This window comes from Palaemon carinicauda, chromosome 23 (assembly GCF_036898095.1).
Source record: "Palaemon carinicauda isolate YSFRI2023 chromosome 23, ASM3689809v2, whole genome shotgun sequence".
Taxonomy (NCBI): Eukaryota; Metazoa; Arthropoda; class Malacostraca; order Decapoda; family Palaemonidae; genus Palaemon; species Palaemon carinicauda.
In genome coordinates, this window is record NC_090747.1 from 89646934 (window position 1) to 89667415 (window position 20482).

Genomic DNA, 20482 nt, shown 5'->3' on the forward strand with positions numbered 1-20482 from the left:
AGTCTCCTCCTCCCAAATATAGTTCCTGCAGGAAGCGTCATTAAGTCCCGCCCTCTGATTTATTGCTCCAGTTATAATTGTCACATCTAGGTCAAGACGTAATTAACAAGCCAACATTCCTTGATCAAAAGATAGTTTATTTACAATTAAATATATAAAAAATCTATATAATAACGTTCAAAATTATGTATTTTCATTACGGGTGATCATCTCAAAATCGTAGCGTTAACGATAAACTCGATCATTGGTATCACATCCGTGAATAACTGTCCTGGTACAAGCAGGCGCATCGCTGCCAGATGTAGGCGGTTCTAACTGTAGCTGATGTGATCAATGTCCATAAACAAGCGATCCCATTTCTCTCAGGATCGGCGAAAGGACAACGCAAGTGCGACGATATGGAACGGCAGACTTTAGGTGAGTCTTTTCAAACCTTTTTTGGTCTCCAGAAATACTGTTTTATGAAGATCTACTTAAATTATTGTTTGCATTTCATAAACCGTGGAGCTGAATGATGGGTGCAGCATTATCTTACGATTCTATATAATTATCTTATGGTTTTAAGGCATATTTCTCTTGTCGTTCTGAAAGCTTCCTTCGTAATTTTCTATTACACCGGGAATTTTTTTTTTTTTTCCAAATTAATCATCTTGGCTCGTTGCCTTTTTCGCGAACCCATAAATTGCAAAAAAAGAAAAAAAAAAAGTATTTACAAAGCACGGAAATCAAAATCACCTAAATTGTCCTAACAAAGTCAATTCCTTGTAAAGAATGTGTATGTATAAGGGAATATAATAAGAGTATATAAAAACGATGTCACTCATGGAGAAGCAATGTTGATTACTGTGTGTTTCTCCTAGATAGAAAAGGTATTGATGAGTAACAATGATGTCACATGAAACGAAATATATCTTACCCGAGATGCCATTATTGCAATTATGAACTAAGTTTTTAGTTGCTGGTTCTGCTTAACTAGATTATATAAAACATAAAAGTGTGGAATCTTACGAGAATTTTACAAAAGGTGGGCCTTACTACATAAAAAAAAGGGGGTGAGGGATAAATGTTACACATGTTAAAAATGGTATCTGCGAAAAAATCCCATAAGCGCTCACCCTTTATTTAGTTATTCCTAGATTTTGTTAATTAAATTCTTAAAGTTTTGTGCTTTGTGTTCTCGTAACACGAAGAAAATAAAAATCATTTGGATCCCGACAACTAACGGTTTTTAGTCGTTAAAAATGTGGTCTTATTAAAGTTTGACGACAGGGGAGTCATGATTCGATTTTTATTATCATTTTATATATGTGTACATATATATATATATATATATATATATATATATATATATATATATATATATATATATATTTATACATATACATATTTATACATATATATATATTTATACACACACAAACACACACACACACATATATATATATATATATATATATATATATATATATACACACACACAAAAGATATTATATATATACACAAATATATATATATATATATATATATATATATATATATATATATATACAAATATATATATATATACATATATATATATATAAACAAACATTATATATATATATATATATATATATATATATATATATACATATATATATATAAACAAACATTATATATATATATATATATATATATATATATATATATATATTATAATATATATATATATATATACTCTACACACATATATATAGCATTGACGGTAATGTGTAGACTTCATTCCCACACAGTATTAATGGCAAAACAGTAACTGGTGACATTCAGATTAAGGATGGTCCCATTCTAGATCCCCATATAGTTCTCGACAGACAAACGTCACAGAATTAATTATTGTATTTGCTTCTATACCTTCGCAGTTGTAAATTACGTAACATTGCGATCATATATAACTTATATGAGCCTACCATAAACTTATAAACTATAGATATTAACTTTTAATGAAGGAAATTGATGTAGAATATTTCTAATTGTTTAAATGATTGTAAATGAATGAATAATGTACGCAATTATTTCTCCCTTTCCTAAAACAGAAAACTCTAGTTTCTTGCATTTCCGTTATACATCAGTGATATGAGAGAGAGAGAGAGAGAGAGAGAGAGAGAGAGAGAGAGAGAGAGAGAGAGAGAGAGAGAGAGAGAGAGAGAGAGAGAGAGGGGGACATTCGGTTATCACATAAAACGGGAATACATCTTTTGCACATATTGCTTTCGTCTCGTCATTTATAATAGTATTATTTTTTATTTTGCATATATTACTATCGTCTCGTCATTTATAATAGTACTTTTTTTTTTTTTTTTACTTATCTTTCGGTGAAAATTTCTGCTTTCCTCGTTTGACCCGTCTTCATGTCTGGTCATTATTCATGTATCCATTCATTAATTACCATTACATACTCATTCATGTCATTCCCATTTATTAACATAGTTACCTTATGGGCTTCTTCCTCGATGATTATTCATTCAGGAATTAATTACCTCCGCAAAAGAAAGTTGGAAGGAGGTTATATTTTACCCCGTTTGTGTGTGCGTGTGTGTGTGTTTGTTCGTGAACAGCTTCCTGACCACTATTTTAATCGTAGGGTAATGAAACTTGCAGGGATTAACTGTTATGTAAAAAGCTGGAAATCATTAAATTTTGTAAGGTCAAGGTCAAAGGTCAAGGTCTACGTCAAGCAAAACGTCCAATTCACGTAATCAGCCATAAATTTGGACATCGTTGTCACAAAGACTTCAAACTTGGTTCATAATAAAGTGTATGCAAATCCACGCTAATTAATACATGTTAAGGTCAAATGTCAAAGTCGAGGAAAGGGTCGAGAAATAAGCTGTCGCGGCGGAGGTCTGCGCTCTAGTTCATCATGCACCTACACTAATGAACGCAATTGAGACGAATATACGTATTTGTTTACGTTTACTCTGACAGTCCTCTCTCCAAAGTGGGCCAGATACAGGAGATAGTTTTTTTTTTTTTTTAAATAATTTTAAAAAGATCTATAGTTCTTAGAGGTAATTTTTTTCCCAACCACACATTTTATGATTGTCATATCATGGTGTCGGCCGCCATGATCTTTCTTCTCGTTTTAGAACTCCCCCCCCCCCCATTCCAAGGTTTTCTTTTGTATTTAGAAGGAAAAATTCGACAATGTATTTTTTTTAGTATTTTCCGTAGTCCTTCATAAAAAGTAATTTCAGTTTTAATCGCTAATTCTATCATTTTCTATTACCAGAGAGAGAGAGAGAGAGAAGAGAGAGAGAGAGAGAGAGAGAGAGAGAGAGAGAGAGAGAGAGAGAGAGAGAAGATTGAGAGAGAGATTGAGAGAGTTTGCCTTGCAGTTTTCGAATACCATTATAATTACAAATTCATAACATCAATCAGCCGAACCTTAAGAAGATCTATGTTATGCAATTCCCCCCAATTTCCAGCGCTGACCACGTGTCACATTTTGGCAACGTGACCCAGAAGTTCCAGTTCTTCACTCAGTCTCACGAAAGAAGACTCAGCGAGGCTTCTGCTGCTTACATTTGAATATCTTTAGTGTACTTGTTTGCTTTCTACTCATGCAGGGTACGTTTTCGACGAGTATTGAGCTGTTGCTAATGATAATAGACATAGTTTCTTGCGTGAAATGTCCCATTTTGCCATTTCAATTTAGTTTCTAGTAAAAAAAATATACTCTTTATTTTTAAAAGTCTGAAGTGGGTATCTTTTCTTCCTTGAAAGATTGTAGAAAATCTTTATATTAACTTTTCCTCTTCCATCGATCAAACTAATATGGCAAGATTATCAATTAAGCGCAAGAAAAAAATTAAACCCTATCATAATTACGTCTAGTTTTCCTTAGCATTCAAGGAAGGCAGTAAGTTTGTTCTATATTTTTCATCTCAAAGCAACAATTGTTCGTAAAAAAAAAAAAATATGCATACTTGTATCAAAAATATTAAGAGACATTATTCAATATTATCTCATTACCAAATATTTAACAACCGACGCAAAATTTCTTGCCCTTGAGAAGGATTTTGGAAATCAAATGGCTGCAATATATAATAAATGCGGTAATTAGCGAGGTGACATGGGACATATTTTAAGAAGGGAAGGTTTGTTAGTCCAGGATGTACTTGAATGGAAGCCGCTAATGACAATGCTGAAGGAGGTTGGATCTGAGAATTGAGTTATGCTCGGAGAGATGGAACAGGAAAGAGACATACTGTATGCCAATAATTCATTAGGGCCCTATGCATCCCGTGCCAGAGGAATAGTAATCTAAGATCAAATATTTGATATCCATTTGTTTAATTTTCATTCTTCCATTTCAGGTTTGGTACTTGTGACGTGCCTGTTCGGCGCATCTCACAGTATGCACGAGGATTACCACTTCATATCCACCAACAATGAGATTCTGACGGCCTTCACTTGGGCCACCCTCAACAAACCCCAGGATTACTGGCTTTCGTCTCTCGACGACCTCAATAAGACCCACACGAATCACTTGACTCGAGGTAACTCTACGCAGGTGACACGCTCAGAATACAAGTTGCCGGAAGCTTCCTTGCCGCAGAAAACAAGAGCTCTTCAACTACGAGTGGAGGGTGATATAGCTACAGAGGTGTGTATACAGATGTCTATAGATTATAACCATCCCCCCCGTATCTCTCCCTCTTCTATATATATATATATATATATATATATATATATATATATATATATATATATATATATATATATATATACTGTATATATATATATATATATATATATATATATATATATATATATATATATATGTATATATATCTAACGTTCTTATGGATTATACACCCTCTTACTCTCAGGTGTATATAGGCTATACATAACCACTGTAGCTATATATACTGTATATATATATATATATATATATATATATATATATATATATATATATATATATATATATATATATATATATATACTGTATATATATATATATATATATATATATATATATATATATCTAACGTTCTTATGGATTATACACCCTCTTTCTCTCAGGTGTATATATACATACATACATACATACATATATATATATATATATATATATATATATATATATATATATATATATATACATATATATATATATATAATTAAACTTGTCATTGTGTTTGAAACCACCTTGAAAGGGCCAAATGTCGTAACTTCTACGTTTACTCTTTTAACAAAAATACAGCCCAAAAAAAAAATTCTTTGAGCTTGAGTCACTTTTTGCATGATGCTATTAAAAGACACATGCGACGTCCGTGATCATTTGTGAAACTTGCGACAGTTCTTAGACTAAGACGAGACGTACGATTAGTGATAGGGCACAGTAACGTACGAACGGTCAAAAATATACATATTCTTGTACAATTTAAGTACCATAAATTCTCACACCACTCAGAATAATCGTAGTAAAACATCATGATGTAAAAACGTCAGAATACAGAGAACTTAAATATACTATTGAGTGGAAAAATTATTGAGCCAAAATAGATGATGTGATAAAAATCCACCATAATTCCCATATCAGGAAAATAAAATTAGAAACACCAAAGAGGGCAAAGAGAGTCATAGAAGGATGCCTCTTCATATCCTACCAATATATCCCAAGTCAATATATTGAACAAGATATATTAATGAAATTGTAATTTTACCATATATGCTATTTCTATGAGCATCTGTATAAGGAATGTTCTTATGAAAACTTCAAAATGATGTTCTGAATGTTTATCATATGACCATACATACATGGAATGTACATAAATAAGAAAAAAATGTTTCGACTGTAATCAGCAACATAGAACTTTGGCAGTAAAATGGCCAGTAAGAAAGGCTCTAATTAAAAAGAACATGCAAGAGATAAAGGCGAACAGAGATGCAACATCCACTACAAACAACGGTACAAGTTACGCCGAAGTAACAGCTACCAATATATATGGGGAAATTATCAAACTAATACAAAAAGCCTTCTAAATAATATACAATACAAGGAGACACGAGAATTGCAACAATAACAAAAATAGCAATAAAACAGAGGCTGCATCCAGGAAGGTTCTACCCCTCAATAATAAACAGCATATTAACAGATAACAATTTACTAACAATTCATTTCTATGAAGGAACAAATAAGGTAGAAAGCACCACGAAGAGGAACAAAAGACAAAGAAACCGTAAAAGCAGAGTAGGTAAATTTCAAGGATTTCGGAATAAACAGCAGAATATACAGGATTACACACCATAAGAAGAGAGCATAAAAGAAAGTTCAAAAGATGACTCATCAGATGAAGACTTCACACCCAGAAATGAACCTAATTCGGCCTCAAACTCACCGATTCCTCCATCAGGAGATATAAGTAATTTGCAAGAAGCACAACATCAATCAGCAGGAGAAATACAATATTCTCCGGATTCACATAATCCATAATGATCAACTTCAGCATCAGAAAGTACTACGCGTGTAGTCAAGAATACCAGACAACAAAAAGTAAAAGAAAATAAGAAATTATTGCACTATGTAAACTTTAAACCATAAGAAAAAATACCTTTATATAAATAAAATTATGGTCAAACCATACTTTACAGCACTCTTACTAATATTTAACTTTCCAAACTATTCTCTACCATAATTATCTAACTAACAGCCATCATTCTTCATTCACCCATATTTCCTATCAGCTAAAAAAACCCGGTATCACGTTCGATCTATTTAGTTAAAACGACAGAGACGGTTACAAATGTCTACATCATTCTTAGCCACTGCAAGAAAAGAAAGTGTCAGGAGAATGATTTGAAGGACACAGAAGACAAATGATTTAGTAATCTGGATATGAATACTGCATAGAGGAAAGGCCAAACCGGTTAATACTGTGTTCACAGCGTTCAAGTATCTTTGGCTATGGGAGCTTGGCATAGGCCTCTGTCGCTAATTTTGTCAGCTATTTTTAATTATGACCAGCAAGATATACATAAAATATGGCGTATAGTTCTAAAGAAGTAGAATAGTAAAAATACATGAAAGTTTTACTAAATCTTTAAATTTGATTTATTCATAAGTAATATTTATTTTCGAAATACTTCTCATTGTGCAACCTTTTCGAACTCCCTTTATGATAGCATCGTGAGCCATTGGCTTTTATCGGATTCATTGGTTTCTTAATATATGTCCTTGAATAGTCAAGATAGTCAACAGACGAAAGGTAGTGAGATACAGAAACATATGGACGAAACTCCCAGTATAAAAACAAATATTAAAATGAATTGAAAATCAAACTTCATTCCATATTTTACGTAGTTTTCATAGAATAGGAAACTCAAATAAGACTCTAATAAGACTCCTCCCTAGCATTCATTATCATTAATATTATTACTAGCTAAGCTACAACCCTATAGTTGGAAAAGCAGGATGCTATAAACCCAAGGGCTCTAAAAGGAAAAAAATAGCACAGTGAGGAAAGGAAATAAGGAAATAAATAAACTATATGAGAAGTAATGAACAACTAAAATAAAATATTTTAAGAACAATAACAACATTAAAACAGGTCTTTCACATATAAGATATAAAAAGTGCCTTATGTCAGTCAGTTCAAAATCAAAACATTTGCAGTAAGTTTGAACTTTCGAAGTTAATATCTTTTTCTTCGCAGATCGAACTGAAATTCTTCATCCCTTTGCTGCAAGTCTACGAGAGTACCTTCTTCAGGTTCGAGTTCCCGCTGACTTACAGCATCCCTTTGAGGTTCCTCATGCAGAAGATCGCGAACAATGGGCGATCCCAAGAGCAACCGATACTCTCTCCACCCCTGGAACACGTCGAAGACTTGATTTCCATGTAAGTCTCTCTCTCTCTCTCTCTCTCTCTCTCTCTCTCTCTCTCTCTCTCTCTCTCTCTCTCTCTCTCTCTTTACAGGCACTGCTATATTCTAATATTCACTGTTCGGTGAAAGGGTTTGTGTATCACCATGATCAGCAAAGCTGTACTAATCAGGGCCACCCATACTAGGTTCGTTTGCTGTGAGCGATCAGAGGAAATTTTCCCACTATTACCAATCCGCACTCTCTAACTTGGTGATGAAAACTAGACAAATTCCAGACATGAATTGACTATCTGAGGCCTTTGACTGTAATGGACTAGAAAAGGCAGCATTAATTGTTGTAAAAGTCGAGGAAAGATTTAATTCTCCTTTCACACTGCCAAATACGACCTATCATGTCTGCTCTTCTTGCTTTTACTCTGTGGAAATCAGTAATCCTCTTAGGATTAGTCGATTCAGTGCTGGGTTTCTTTCACTCAGAGGATCCTGCTTTCACTCTACTGTTAAAATTTCTTTTTCTCTTCCAAATCCTTCCTTCCTGACTCCTATTATAAACTTTCGTCCCTCAAGAGATTACTCTATTGTTTCCCTCGGGATTAAGCCCCACCCATCTTCCTCTCTTTTTCCAATTTGGCTTTTGTTTTTCATGAAATGAAGTAAATTTTTTGAATATTTATTTTTCTCTTCAAGGTTGGGCGTGGATGGGAAAGCGTGCGTGAAGAGAGCCGTGTGTGAAATGGCAGCTGCGCCCTCCCCGGTGCTACGTGGGTTTGTGGGTGAAGTGGTCCAGATCTTTATGAGGTACAAATCATACAATTGCATATCAATTATTTTCTATAATTATCAAATATTGCATGTCCGTCCCCAATTTATACTTATTCCAGTCCCAAATAAGTTGAAAGATATTTCAGACCTCCGCCAATGAAGATTTTCAAAATTTTACTCAAGTCTACGGTCTAAGCTTTCCCTCTTTCATGTGTTGACCGTGAATGAATCAACAGTAGTTTATGATAAAAATCCTGGATCCGGATGGTGATCTGGATCACAGCCGAAATCTAATCACTTCTAAATTAGCCCATTTCTGACATATCCTGAAATTTTCATCAAAATTCATTCGTAACATTTTGAGTTAAGCTGGTAACAAAAAAAGAAAAAAAAAAAAAAAAAAAAAAAACTACTTAACGGAAGTAATTAATGAGAGTTACTCTTAATCTCCGCACTAATGTGCAGTTTAACTCTTATAGATAATGAACCGCAAATGATAATGCATAACTTTATTTGTGTCACACTTTACCGATATTCAATTACGATTTGACACTTTCCTGTCATCTGTAATTGTTCAAAATATTTACAGACGCATCACCATCGACAGCCTCGAGGAAGAACCTGAGGTCGAGGACAACGATAGAGACGACCCTAAGGAATCCACCGTGTCCAAAGGGGAGTACATCAAAGCTTGCGCATACGGGAAAAAACACGGAGACTGCAGGAATGCTTTTCCCGAGTGCCCAATCTCCATTTTCAATCTTGTGAATGGTTTATGAAGTAGTATTTCAAGGGGACGAGAGTCCATATTTATTCGTTATTTATTATCAGGTATAACTGGTTATCAGACAATATGAATGGTATTTATCATGTGTGAATGCGAGTATTTATGAATGTTTGCTTGCGCAGATATGTATTAAGATTTTAATGTCGGTGGGCATTACCAGGCATTGTTTTATTTATTGTTGCTTATTTATTCCATTTATCATTTTTCTCATATAAAATTTTCATCCAATCAACACTCATTCAATTCTAAATGTTCATGAGATATGTCGAATTATCTTCTCTCAATATATAAGAAATAAAATCCAAAATTGTGTTGTTTGATTTCGTCAAATGTCCTCATGATCCAATATACCACAGTCCGACTAATTGGTTGGTTTCAACTTGTGTCAAATAACAAATGGTCCAAACCCTTTTCCCAACACTTCTATTTTCCTACCGTTATCCCTTCGTTAAGGGGTCGGATGCCTGGTGCTTCCTTTCAAATGCCTTCTATCCGAGGTATTCTCTTCCACCAAACCTCTTTTCTCTATATCATCCTTCACCTAATCTCGCCATCTAATTCTCTGCCTCCCTCTCGATCTCCCCCTCTAATAGGTTCTTCCTAAGCTCTCCTTACTCCCTCTCCTCCACCCATCCCCAACGCTTGCCCACATCTCAGTCGTGCCATCACTTCTTTAATCTTTACTACACCTGCCATTCTTCCTATTTCATAATTTTCCAATCTTTCAATCAGTGATATTCCAATAATCCTCCTTCGCATTCTCATTCCTGATCTCTCAAGCTTTGCTTCTTTTCGTCTTGGAGACAACGTTTCAGATCCACACATTAACATTGGTCTTATTACTGTGCTATATCTCTTAACTTTTCATTTGATTGGCATTTTCTTATCACATATCACTCCCACTACCTCCTTCCACTTCTCCTGCACTTTCATAATCTTTTAAAACTCGAACCTAAAACAAGTATATCAAAATCAGTTGTTGAAGTGAGAGAAGAGTAGCAGGATTTCAAAAGGATATATAACAAAGGTGAGTGCATATTTTTAATGTAACCCATAATAAATGCTGTGGGCCTACGTAACCATTATAAACCTTAATGAGGCTCATTTTAGAAATTAAAAAATGAAAAAAAGGAGGTGTTTACACCAGAGGACTTCACCAGGCCCCTTCAACAGTTGTAAGTTGTGATCTTCAGTTAGCGGCTACCACGGCAGTCGTAAATACTTCACCTAATTATATCTATTATCCAATCTCTCTGTAGGTCTTACCATTATCACTCACTTGTGATCAACGTAAAAAAAAAAAAAAAAAAAAAAAAAAAAAAAAAAAAAAACTTCTCTTTTGACTTACTGCACACTATTGATAATCTCCTTTAATGGATACTGCCCTTTTTATTTCTTATTTGCAAGATCAAACCATAATTGTCATTAGTTATAGTGTAAAGGCTTCATTCATAATTGGGAAGAGAAGGACTCAGGGATTTGATTGTACTGATGGAAGAAAGGAGAACTGGAATGGAGGTACAGAAGAAAGCTAAATAGGGAGTACAGCTAAGGGCGGAAATGACATTGCAAAGACATTTAAATAATGCTTAAAGTACGCTGGTTGAGGTACACTGACAGTACTAACCCCATAAGGAGAAAGGGCTCAGTATTAAATATAACGAAATCAGCATACATTACTATAAAATTAATACTTTAATCTCTCTCTCTCTCTCTCTTTCTCTCTCTCTCTCTCTCTCTCTCTCTCTCTCTCTCTCTCTCTCTCTCTCTCTCTCTCTCTCTCTCTCTCTCTCTCTCTCTCAATATGGATTCAGTATACAAAATTAGCAAACAAAACTATATCTACAAAAGATATTTAGTATCCACAAAAAATAAAAATTGGACAAAATGTTTCCCCCCTGACCTAAGTCTTGTAATTACACACACATATATATATATATCAAACTAAATGTTACACTTTACACGGAGCAGCTAAGAAACTATGGTAAGTGCTCCAGTAGATTCAAAATGCATAAATAACTTCTAAGGACAACGGAAGTTACCAGCTTGTAATGCAAACCTGTCTGAAGGAGTGTCTTACTACAAAGAAGCAGCGATGAATTACAAATAGCAGCTGAGCCGGAGATATTAAATAAACTTTAAACTACGATAATGTATTGTGATGAGGTCCCCTTGTTACCCCGTCCTTACTGACATGATTATTTTTGGCAGATTTCTGTGTTCGGTTGCTTAATTGCGTCTTTGTTCTTTGTTAGCAATTTTACGGAAAAACTACTTGACTGATTCATTTGAAATTTTCGGGGGAGATGCACCATGACACACAATCGATCATATTAATATTTGGACTTCATAAGTCATGATCAACGTCAAAGTGACCCAAAAGGTCAGAATCAATTTTTTTATACAATTCAGTCAAATATCCGATTTAATTGAAACCAAGACCAAAATCTTCATATTCTGGTGCCGACAATATAATTCTAAATTATATATCCAAATAGTGGAAATGCACACCTTTGAAGATTGTTAGATTCAAAATTCAAGGAGGGGTCGGATTTTCAAGGTCGCAGAATTTCAGGGGGCATAACTCTAAACTGAGTAAAGATACACAAGATCTTTGATTTTCTGTGACCCTGAAATATCATGACCTTTGATTTTCTGTGACCTTGAAATACCATCATACTATAACAAATATCAAAAAGCGTCTCTGAACAATACAGAGAGAGAGAGAGAGAGAGAGAGAGAGAGAGAGAGAGAGAGAGAGAGAGAGAGAGAGAGAGAGAGAGAGAGAGAGAGAGAGAGAGAAATTAAAACAAAAGATGGCTTCTCCAAGTACCACCAATCAAACCAGTCATCTGATTTATTTGTTGTTTGAAGGTAGAAAATCACCGTACACCTCACTGAAGGAAAAATACAAGATAGAAAGTAAACTCTAAAAATTTGAAATATTTTATCTAGTTCATCACAATAACATCTCTTCGGAAACGAGGCAATTAACGCGAAAGTAGAGGTCACTTGATAATAATCTACATGCTTTTGGGAGCACTTTTTTCATTCCCAGCTACTGTGTGTGTGTATATATATATATATATATATATATATATATATATATATATATATATATATATATATATATATATATATATATATATATATATATATATATATCTACCTGTTCATTTCCCGGCACTACCGTAGAAATTGGCTGATCGAAGATCCTATTAGAAATCAAACCCCAAAAATTTCCTTGATAAAACATACCGATACAATCTTATATATTACTCTCCCCTGTATCTTAATCCTGACATGTCAATTCATATATATATATATATATATATATATATATATATATATATATATATATATATATATATATATATATATATACAAGTGTATGCGACCTGTCAAAAATGACGGATAAATATGTAGATAGATATGCACAAACACATATTCAACCCTTTCCACCTCCTCCCCAGTTGTGGTTTCTAAGTGTACCTCTTAGGGGTAGTCTCGGGGTAATGCCTCTCACCAAAGTATAACTAATTCCTCTACCCCTACCCGAGGGATGGGGGGAAACCGAATTATTATACGTTTGGCAATGCCACACAGAGTGACCGAAAAGAAATATATATACATATATATTCATATATCTATATGTATAGCCAGGCACTTGCTCTTTATTATTATTATTATTATTATTATTATTATTATTATTATTATTATATATATATATATATATATATATATATATATATATATATATATATATATATATATATATATATATATACATACATACATACACACACACACACACACATATATATATATATATATATACATCGATGGATGAATAAATATACACATATATAAGGGAATTTGTTTTACACCTTATTTGTGTAATCAATCATTTCAAGTAATGAGAAATCAAAGTGAAAATTCCTGTTGCCAAACACCTGGATTGAACCACATTTTCCTTACTAGTTTCAAACAATGATCTTCACGTTTTCTACTTTTACACAATGAATTTTAAATAGGAATGGTCAATAAAAAAGCTTGGATAAGCCATTGGTGTAGCCAAAAATATTCCGTTTACTCAGCTGCAACACAGGAAATCTTTAAATCCACCATTGACATGCTACTTGGATGTTATAATTTAGCCCTACGCCAATTTCGATAGGTGTAGCATAATTAGCCTCAGACGATATGACTTAAAGCTCCGTTTTTTCCTCATGTAATTTCCTAAAACATGTCACTTTAGTTTCGACAGGTGTTATTGACATCACTAATGCGGAGTTTAGATAATACAAATGCATTAATTCTTTATTAAAGTATCTTATTATTACTATCTGGCTGATGATGTTGGTATAGCATCCTTTATTTGCTACACCTCCATCAACAGCGCTTGTAATATAAGCCGGATATTCTTGTAACCAATTTGATTTCGGACTACAACCGGAATCAGTTCTTGTTAATGATTTATTCGGAGTAATTTGGATTGTTTTACGATAGAATATCATCCGATGAGCAAATTATAAGAATGTTACTATTTGGGCAAATACACTACACAAACATGCAATGAGTTTTGCTTTAACCTATAACCCTCAATTGAACTCTTACTTTTCGGGTGGGTCGTCGACTTACCAAATAGTTTTTATAGTTTCTGTACATTTGATATCTAATTGCTACCGCATCATATCAGTTACTACAGAGATTATCAGTTTATATTTTTTTAGAATATGGCAATATTCTCTGTACTTTCTTTCCAATTTGACCCTCTCTCAAAAAAAGTAATGGTTTTCTTCTCAAATTAAGCTGACCACAAGCTAAAAAAAATGGGAATACGTAGCTCAATGTGAAGTTTCGATCATTTTTTTTTTTAATCAATAAGCCTTATGAGAGTAATAGTGCAATAAGTACATAGTGGCGAGAGAGAGAGAGAGAGAGAGAGAGAGAGAGAGAGAGAGAGAGAGAGAGAGAGAGAGAGAGAGAGAGAGATAACTATTGCCCTCACCAATTTTTCTCTATGTACAATAATACAACATATCTCTTGCACGGTATTCCAACCTATTCTATGCGCCAAACACTTGAAAAAAAAATTATTATGAAATACACATTTAAAACCTTACAATTTATAACATATATACATCATCGTATATTTACATGAATAATTTTATTTCTATTTTACATATACTATATTTACAATTGTAATTTTTACTAATTATCTAAATACGTTTTTAAATAAAAAAATATATTGACTCGTGAATACTTATTTCAACGTTCCTCAACACACATGCAGACCACTGCTGACTCACGGCGACTATCACACTACCCTATGCTCCCGAAATCGAAGACGAGGGTAGACTGCTAACCCATCGTCAGTGAATGTATCAACACCTTCAGGTTTGCTGGTCTGTATATATTTGGGTTATAACGTAAGTTGTGTAGTTGCTGCAAGCACATAAACCCACAACAACAACAACAACAACAACAACCACAACACTAACAATAAATCCAGCCGTTACTAGTTCACTGCAGGACAAAGGCCTCAGACATGTCAATTCATGTCTAGGGTTTGGTCAGTTTTCATCAACACGCTGATCAGTGAGGATTGGTGATGGTGGGAGATTTTTTTTTCTGATCGCTCACAGCAAACCAACCTAGTATGGGTGGTCCTGGCTAGAACACCTTGTCTAATAATAGCCATACCCAAACCCGTTCACCACGTTTAGGTATCCCTACTCACAAAGGTGTTCATATATATTACTCGGATTTACCCGAACTAGGAAACGAGCCAGTCCTTTTTGGGGTTGATAAATAAGTGAGCGTGGACTTTTGTAGTCAGCCACTAAGCAATCTAAGAAATTATTTAGACTTTACTACAAGTATTCCTCTCGAGTTTTGAGGAAAAATCCTGAATTTGACAGGAATGTGCATTTTCATAAGTAATTCCCATTAGGTAAAATTTATTCTCAAAGAAGTGAAAATTTTATATTAACGGGTTATTTGTGGCTTCATAATTGAAAATACAAGAATGTACTGTATTCTTATGTATAATTCATTAACAATATTTACATTTGATATTAGTTATCGATACTGTCATATCTTTTACGAACAACCTGTAGCAACAAACGTTAGTCATTGGTTACAACAAAACAAGATCTAACCCATTTTCAAGAATATATTTTTAATTCTTCGAGGGAAGAGGTATGTCAAATCTAGGTATTAAGATTACGTAAATTCCTGATAAATTTAGAAAGTTTAAAAAAGGGAAAGTTTGCCTAAAAGTATTTCAAGGAGGCTATTTGACAATCGCTTATTCTTTAATCTAAGCTAATTCCAACCCTTAATGAAAAAAGACCTGCCTCCAATTACACTATTAATTAAGAAAAGAAAAATCTATTATAATTTCAAAAATTCCTTTTTAACTGAAATTTATTTAAAACTATCTTCACGGAAAAACTTGCGTAATATACTTTTTTTTTTTTACAATGTCATCAACAATAATGAAAACATCAATAGATTTAAATGTCATGAAATTAAAACCCATCAAAAGTGACGAAATGTCCTGGATGTCAACAGTGACAGGCCTGCCAGATGTACGGCGCTCTGATTTATTTGTACTAAAAGACAAACAAACCTCTCATTCTCTTCAAGGACTTTGCCCGAACCGTTCGTGCGACTGCATCATGAGACACACTATTGGTAAGTTACGGAACAAGATCTGTGGTTGTGTTTTATCTAGATCATCTAGAGCAGTGTTGATAAATCACAAAATGCATTTCAAACCCAGTCAGTGATATGAATTCTAGTTATGTGATAAAGACACTTAGCGTGCGCCCGTGAAGCTCCAAGAGTATAGAAACTGACTGGGGTGAGTATAAATCTTACCATAGGTGTTTTATTTTACAGGTAAATTCCGCTTTTTATTATACTGATTTCGAGTTCCAAACTTCTCTGTTGATTTTGGGAGACTGCCTTCGTCAAGTGAAATATCCAAGCACTAAGCGAACATTTTTATTCTAAAAAAAAATTTCTTACTGGTCGACGCTAATTATCAGAATTACGATATCAATAAGAATAATAATGATTATTGCCATTTTTTCTTATTTTCTTAAGGGAGTCACCCATCCAAACCAAGCATTTATCATAACAGTTTGGGGAGTGTATTTAGTGAATGCCAATCGCTGTGTATCGATATATATATATATATATATATATATATATATATATATATATATATATATATATATATATATATATACACATACATACATACACACACAATCAATCAATAGTAGTATTTTGGTGGCGTCTACAAATAGAAGACAGCATCTCCCGGACAAATTGAGCTCCAGTTAGTTTTCGGGATACCACAAAAACTGCTTTTCCATTTAATATTTGGGGTCGTCACGTGCTTCGAAACACATTTTTTACGTGATTCTTCGTCATGACCATGATCCATAAGGGGTGGGCTACATTGGTTGAACAATGGAATCACACTTTAGTATAAAGGCATTGGTGGTGAAAATTTCATCATCACCTCCTCCTACACCTATTGACGCAAAGGGCCTCGGTTAGATTTCGCCTTTCGTCTCTTTCTTGAGCTTTTAATTCAATACTTCTCCATTCATCATTTCCTACTCCGCGCTTCATGGTCCTCAGCCATGTAGTCCTGGGTCTTCCAACTCTTCTAGTGACTTGTGAAGCCCAGCTGAACGTTTGGTGAAGTAATCTCTCTTGGGGAATGCGAAGAGCATGCCCAAACCATCTTCATCTACCCCTCATCATGATCTCATCCACATATGGCACTCGAGTACTCTCTCTTATAGTTTCATTTCTAATCATGTCCTGTGAAAATTTAAGATACAAAAATATTTGGATACTATGAAATAAATCAGTAAGTGCTGAGAAATTAAAACTTCAAGATTATTTGAAATGACAATTTTTTATAGATTAATTTTGAACACAAGAAATTGTTCACAAGGATTTACAGAATATCATGACCGATCTCACAAAATATCCCCCTCTTCAACGAAACTCGCCATTCCAATCTTATAAGAGGATTGATGCCGGTCCTTCAGGAAAGTAATTTCTTGTCCAAAGCAGACTACATTGTGAGGCTTACTCACCCCTTCAGAAAATTTAGATGAGTAAACAATTGATCTTGGATTCGGTTCCATTGTTTCGGCATCTTTCTTTATGACAAAGTATGGTCTCGTTGCTCTAGCACTTTCTTTGCAATGAAGTACTTTCTGTACTCCCATCCATGCTGTTTCTCTTACTTCTAATATGAAGTTCTTGGTTCCACTGTTGCAAAGGGGTTGACGTGGAATTTTAAAAAATGATCTCGCTTGTGTAACGCAGCTTAAAACGTGAAGCTTGCTCGCCAACCCCCCCCCCCCTTTCAGAATATTTAAACTTTCAAGCTAGGTTGGCTGCCACACCAGTTCATCTGAAGCGGCATCACTCTTCACAACAACTTCCGTGGCTAAATACAAATGTACCCTTTACCAAATCCTTTAGAAAAATAAATCCGGTTGCCGATTCCGTGTCAAAAAAATGCATTGGACGCCATTCACCTGGGATTGGATTACAATGCCTTGGCAGAAGCCATAGGAAAAACCAAAGACCAAAAATAAATAAAACTTAGTAATAAAGCAAACGGATACACTAATTGTAGTACTTATAAACGGGTAAATGCTTAGAGTATCCTAGCTCCTGGATTTTCGTACAGCACTGAAATATCTTCTGTACTTCCATCCAGGTTATCCGTGCCTTGCTACCTCTGAATACGGTACTTGGGCATATTAATTTAGGATTACAGTTAACGGATGTCTTAGTGGCGTCTAAAAATCGAAGACAGTGTCCCTCCGGACAAACTGAGCTCTAGTCAGTTGCCAGGATAACTCTTAAACTGCATTTACGTTTTTCCATCTAATATTTGGCGTCGGGTGTGTTTTGAATCCCATTTTTGTGCGATTCTTTGTCAGTACTACATTGGTTGAACGAGGAAAATTTAAGATACAAAAGTAATTGGATACACGAGTGTGTGTATATATATATATATATATATATATATATATATATATATATATATATATATATATATATATATATATATATATATATATATATATATATATATGTATATTAATGTGTGTGACTTGTAACGAAATTCCAAAATGTTGAGGAAAACTTGAGACTTGTGGCATTGACCATCTCAGTGTCAATATGCAGGAGAGTATGACTAGTGAATACAGCTAATGCAGAGAAAGCATCTTCGATTGAAACATCCATCATTCATCATGATGGTGTAATTGGTAGTTCCATCGTTAGAGCTTTAAGCGATATTTTCTGTGTACCTAAACTTTCCTTCATAGAAAGTCATATGGATGTCAACAGAAGATCTTAAGGATTACTACTTTTGATTGTGTTGTAATCACTTGGAAAGGTTTCCTTGTTTCATTGCCAAATGACTGTAATTTCGGTAAGTTTAATCAAAGCAATATGCCGTATATTCCTATAATAATAATAATAATAATAATAATAATAATAATAATGATATAATAAAAAGACCTAAGGATATATAAATAAATATCTGATTATTCTACGTTGATGATTTTAAACGAAATAATTTTTATGATAAATCAGTCCAGATAACATATATCTTTTATTCAAATAACATTTAAAATACTGTGCCAAGAAAGTTCTTGACATCGTGCATTATATTCGAATTCATAATATTAATGAAGTATGATGTAATCACATGAAAATCACTAAGTGCAATTCTAACAATATTAATGAATGAGTGTTTATAAGGATGTACATATATATATATATATATATATATATATATATATATATATATATATATATATATATATCGAAAATACAAAGACTTTTTTTAATGTCATTTTCATCTGCATGGCGTTAAAAAGGATTCTACATAACGTATTTGTTTCAATGGATTTTTCGAATCCAAATTGCTGTGTCATTAAACGAATAATCCTTTTCGTATTGCGTCAATGGCCTATTTTCCTGTTCAATTATTATTTTTTTCCCCCAGAGATTTTTTGGAACTCTGGATATGGGCATAGGAATGAATCTATAAACTTGGTTAATCTCTAACGAGAGAGAGAGAGAGAGAGAGAGAGAGAGAGAGAGAGAGAGAGAGAGAGAGAGAGAGAGAGAGAGAGAGAGAGAGATTTTTATTCTTCCTAGCCTAAAACGGGCGTTGCTTCCTCTTTATCTCCAGCTAATCTCCCATACGTCAGGTAGACCTTGCCACAACCATATGCACTTGAACTGAATACCATAGGCAGCTAATGTCACTTAACCCACTGTTTACTGTCCCACCTCCTTCCCATCACACAACCTCGTCATGCAACAGCTATCAGCCACGGTGAGATATTGCGCATGAATCTGCATAATCTCGTAGGTTTTCCTCTGCCCTCAAATTCTGCTCTCGTACCTGGCGCTCTGTTGACGAAGAAAGCAACCCACGAGATTGTTGGCATTTCCCTCTTTTTAGAGTAAGTGAGCTGATTTTTGTTTGATTCTTTCTTTACAAACAAGTATTGTGCCTCCGTTTAGTTTTCATTTTGTTAATAGTTTGAATATCGGATTGTTTTGTATGGCTGAAGTCTGAAATTCATAGAAACTGCCTCTAAATTAATGCTCAGTGAGCTTACATAAGCATAAGCTGATAAGAAACAAAGGAAATAAAAATAAATCACTATAATTTCGGCCAATACACATTGGCCCTCTTCACAGTGTACAGTAGAACGAGATAAATAGACAAAGACAACTCACATATAAGGTATAAACTGTCAGTCCATTTTTTTTTATCTCATTTTACTGTACACCGTGGAGAGGGCCAACATGTACTGGCCGAAATTATAGTGATTTATTTTTATTTCCTTTGTTTCTTTTATGGTTATTTTCTAAGACACCATGTTAAACTCTTCGATTACAGCTAGAATCAATACATAAACAGACAAGTTAAAGGTATAGTAATGTAATAATACTCACACACGTACTTAACATGTGTATTTCCATGACA

At 33.9% G+C, this 20482-nt stretch overlaps 2 protein-coding genes across 2 annotated transcripts in view; both read left to right on the forward strand.

The window, feature by feature from the left end:
- The first annotated feature begins 310 nt into the window (after window positions 1-310).
- On the forward strand, window positions 311-9444 carry LOC137616985 (uncharacterized). The gene is made up of 5 exons (XM_068346849.1): window positions 311-417; window positions 4356-4645; window positions 7701-7885; window positions 8559-8669; window positions 9223-9444. Exons 1-5 carry the CDS (start codon window positions 399-401, stop codon window positions 9410-9412), a joined length of 795 nt encoding a protein of 264 aa, XP_068202950.1. The 5' UTR covers window positions 311-398; the 3' UTR covers window positions 9413-9444.
- A 6632-nt stretch (window positions 9445-16076) lies between these two features.
- Window positions 16077-20482, forward strand: part of LOC137616986 (uncharacterized) — a 10315-nt gene continuing 5909 nt past the window's right edge. The window contains exon 1 of the mRNA XM_068346851.1: window positions 16077-16122. Coding sequence (XP_068202952.1) covers window positions 16107-16122 — 16 coding nt within the window. The 5' untranslated portion in view covers window positions 16077-16106. The remainder of the gene's footprint in view (window positions 16123-20482) is intronic.

Bases quoted from the DNA above. Each gene is read 5' to 3' on its own strand.
- LOC137616985 (XM_068346849.1), top strand. The intron at 4,646-7,700 runs GTGTGTATACAG...TTTTCTTCGCAG, and splicing joins AGGGTGATATAGCTACAGAG to ATCGAACTGAAATTCTTCAT. The intron at 7,886-8,558 runs GTAAGTCTCTCT...TTTCTCTTCAAG, and splicing joins GTCGAAGACTTGATTTCCAT to GTTGGGCGTGGATGGGAAAG.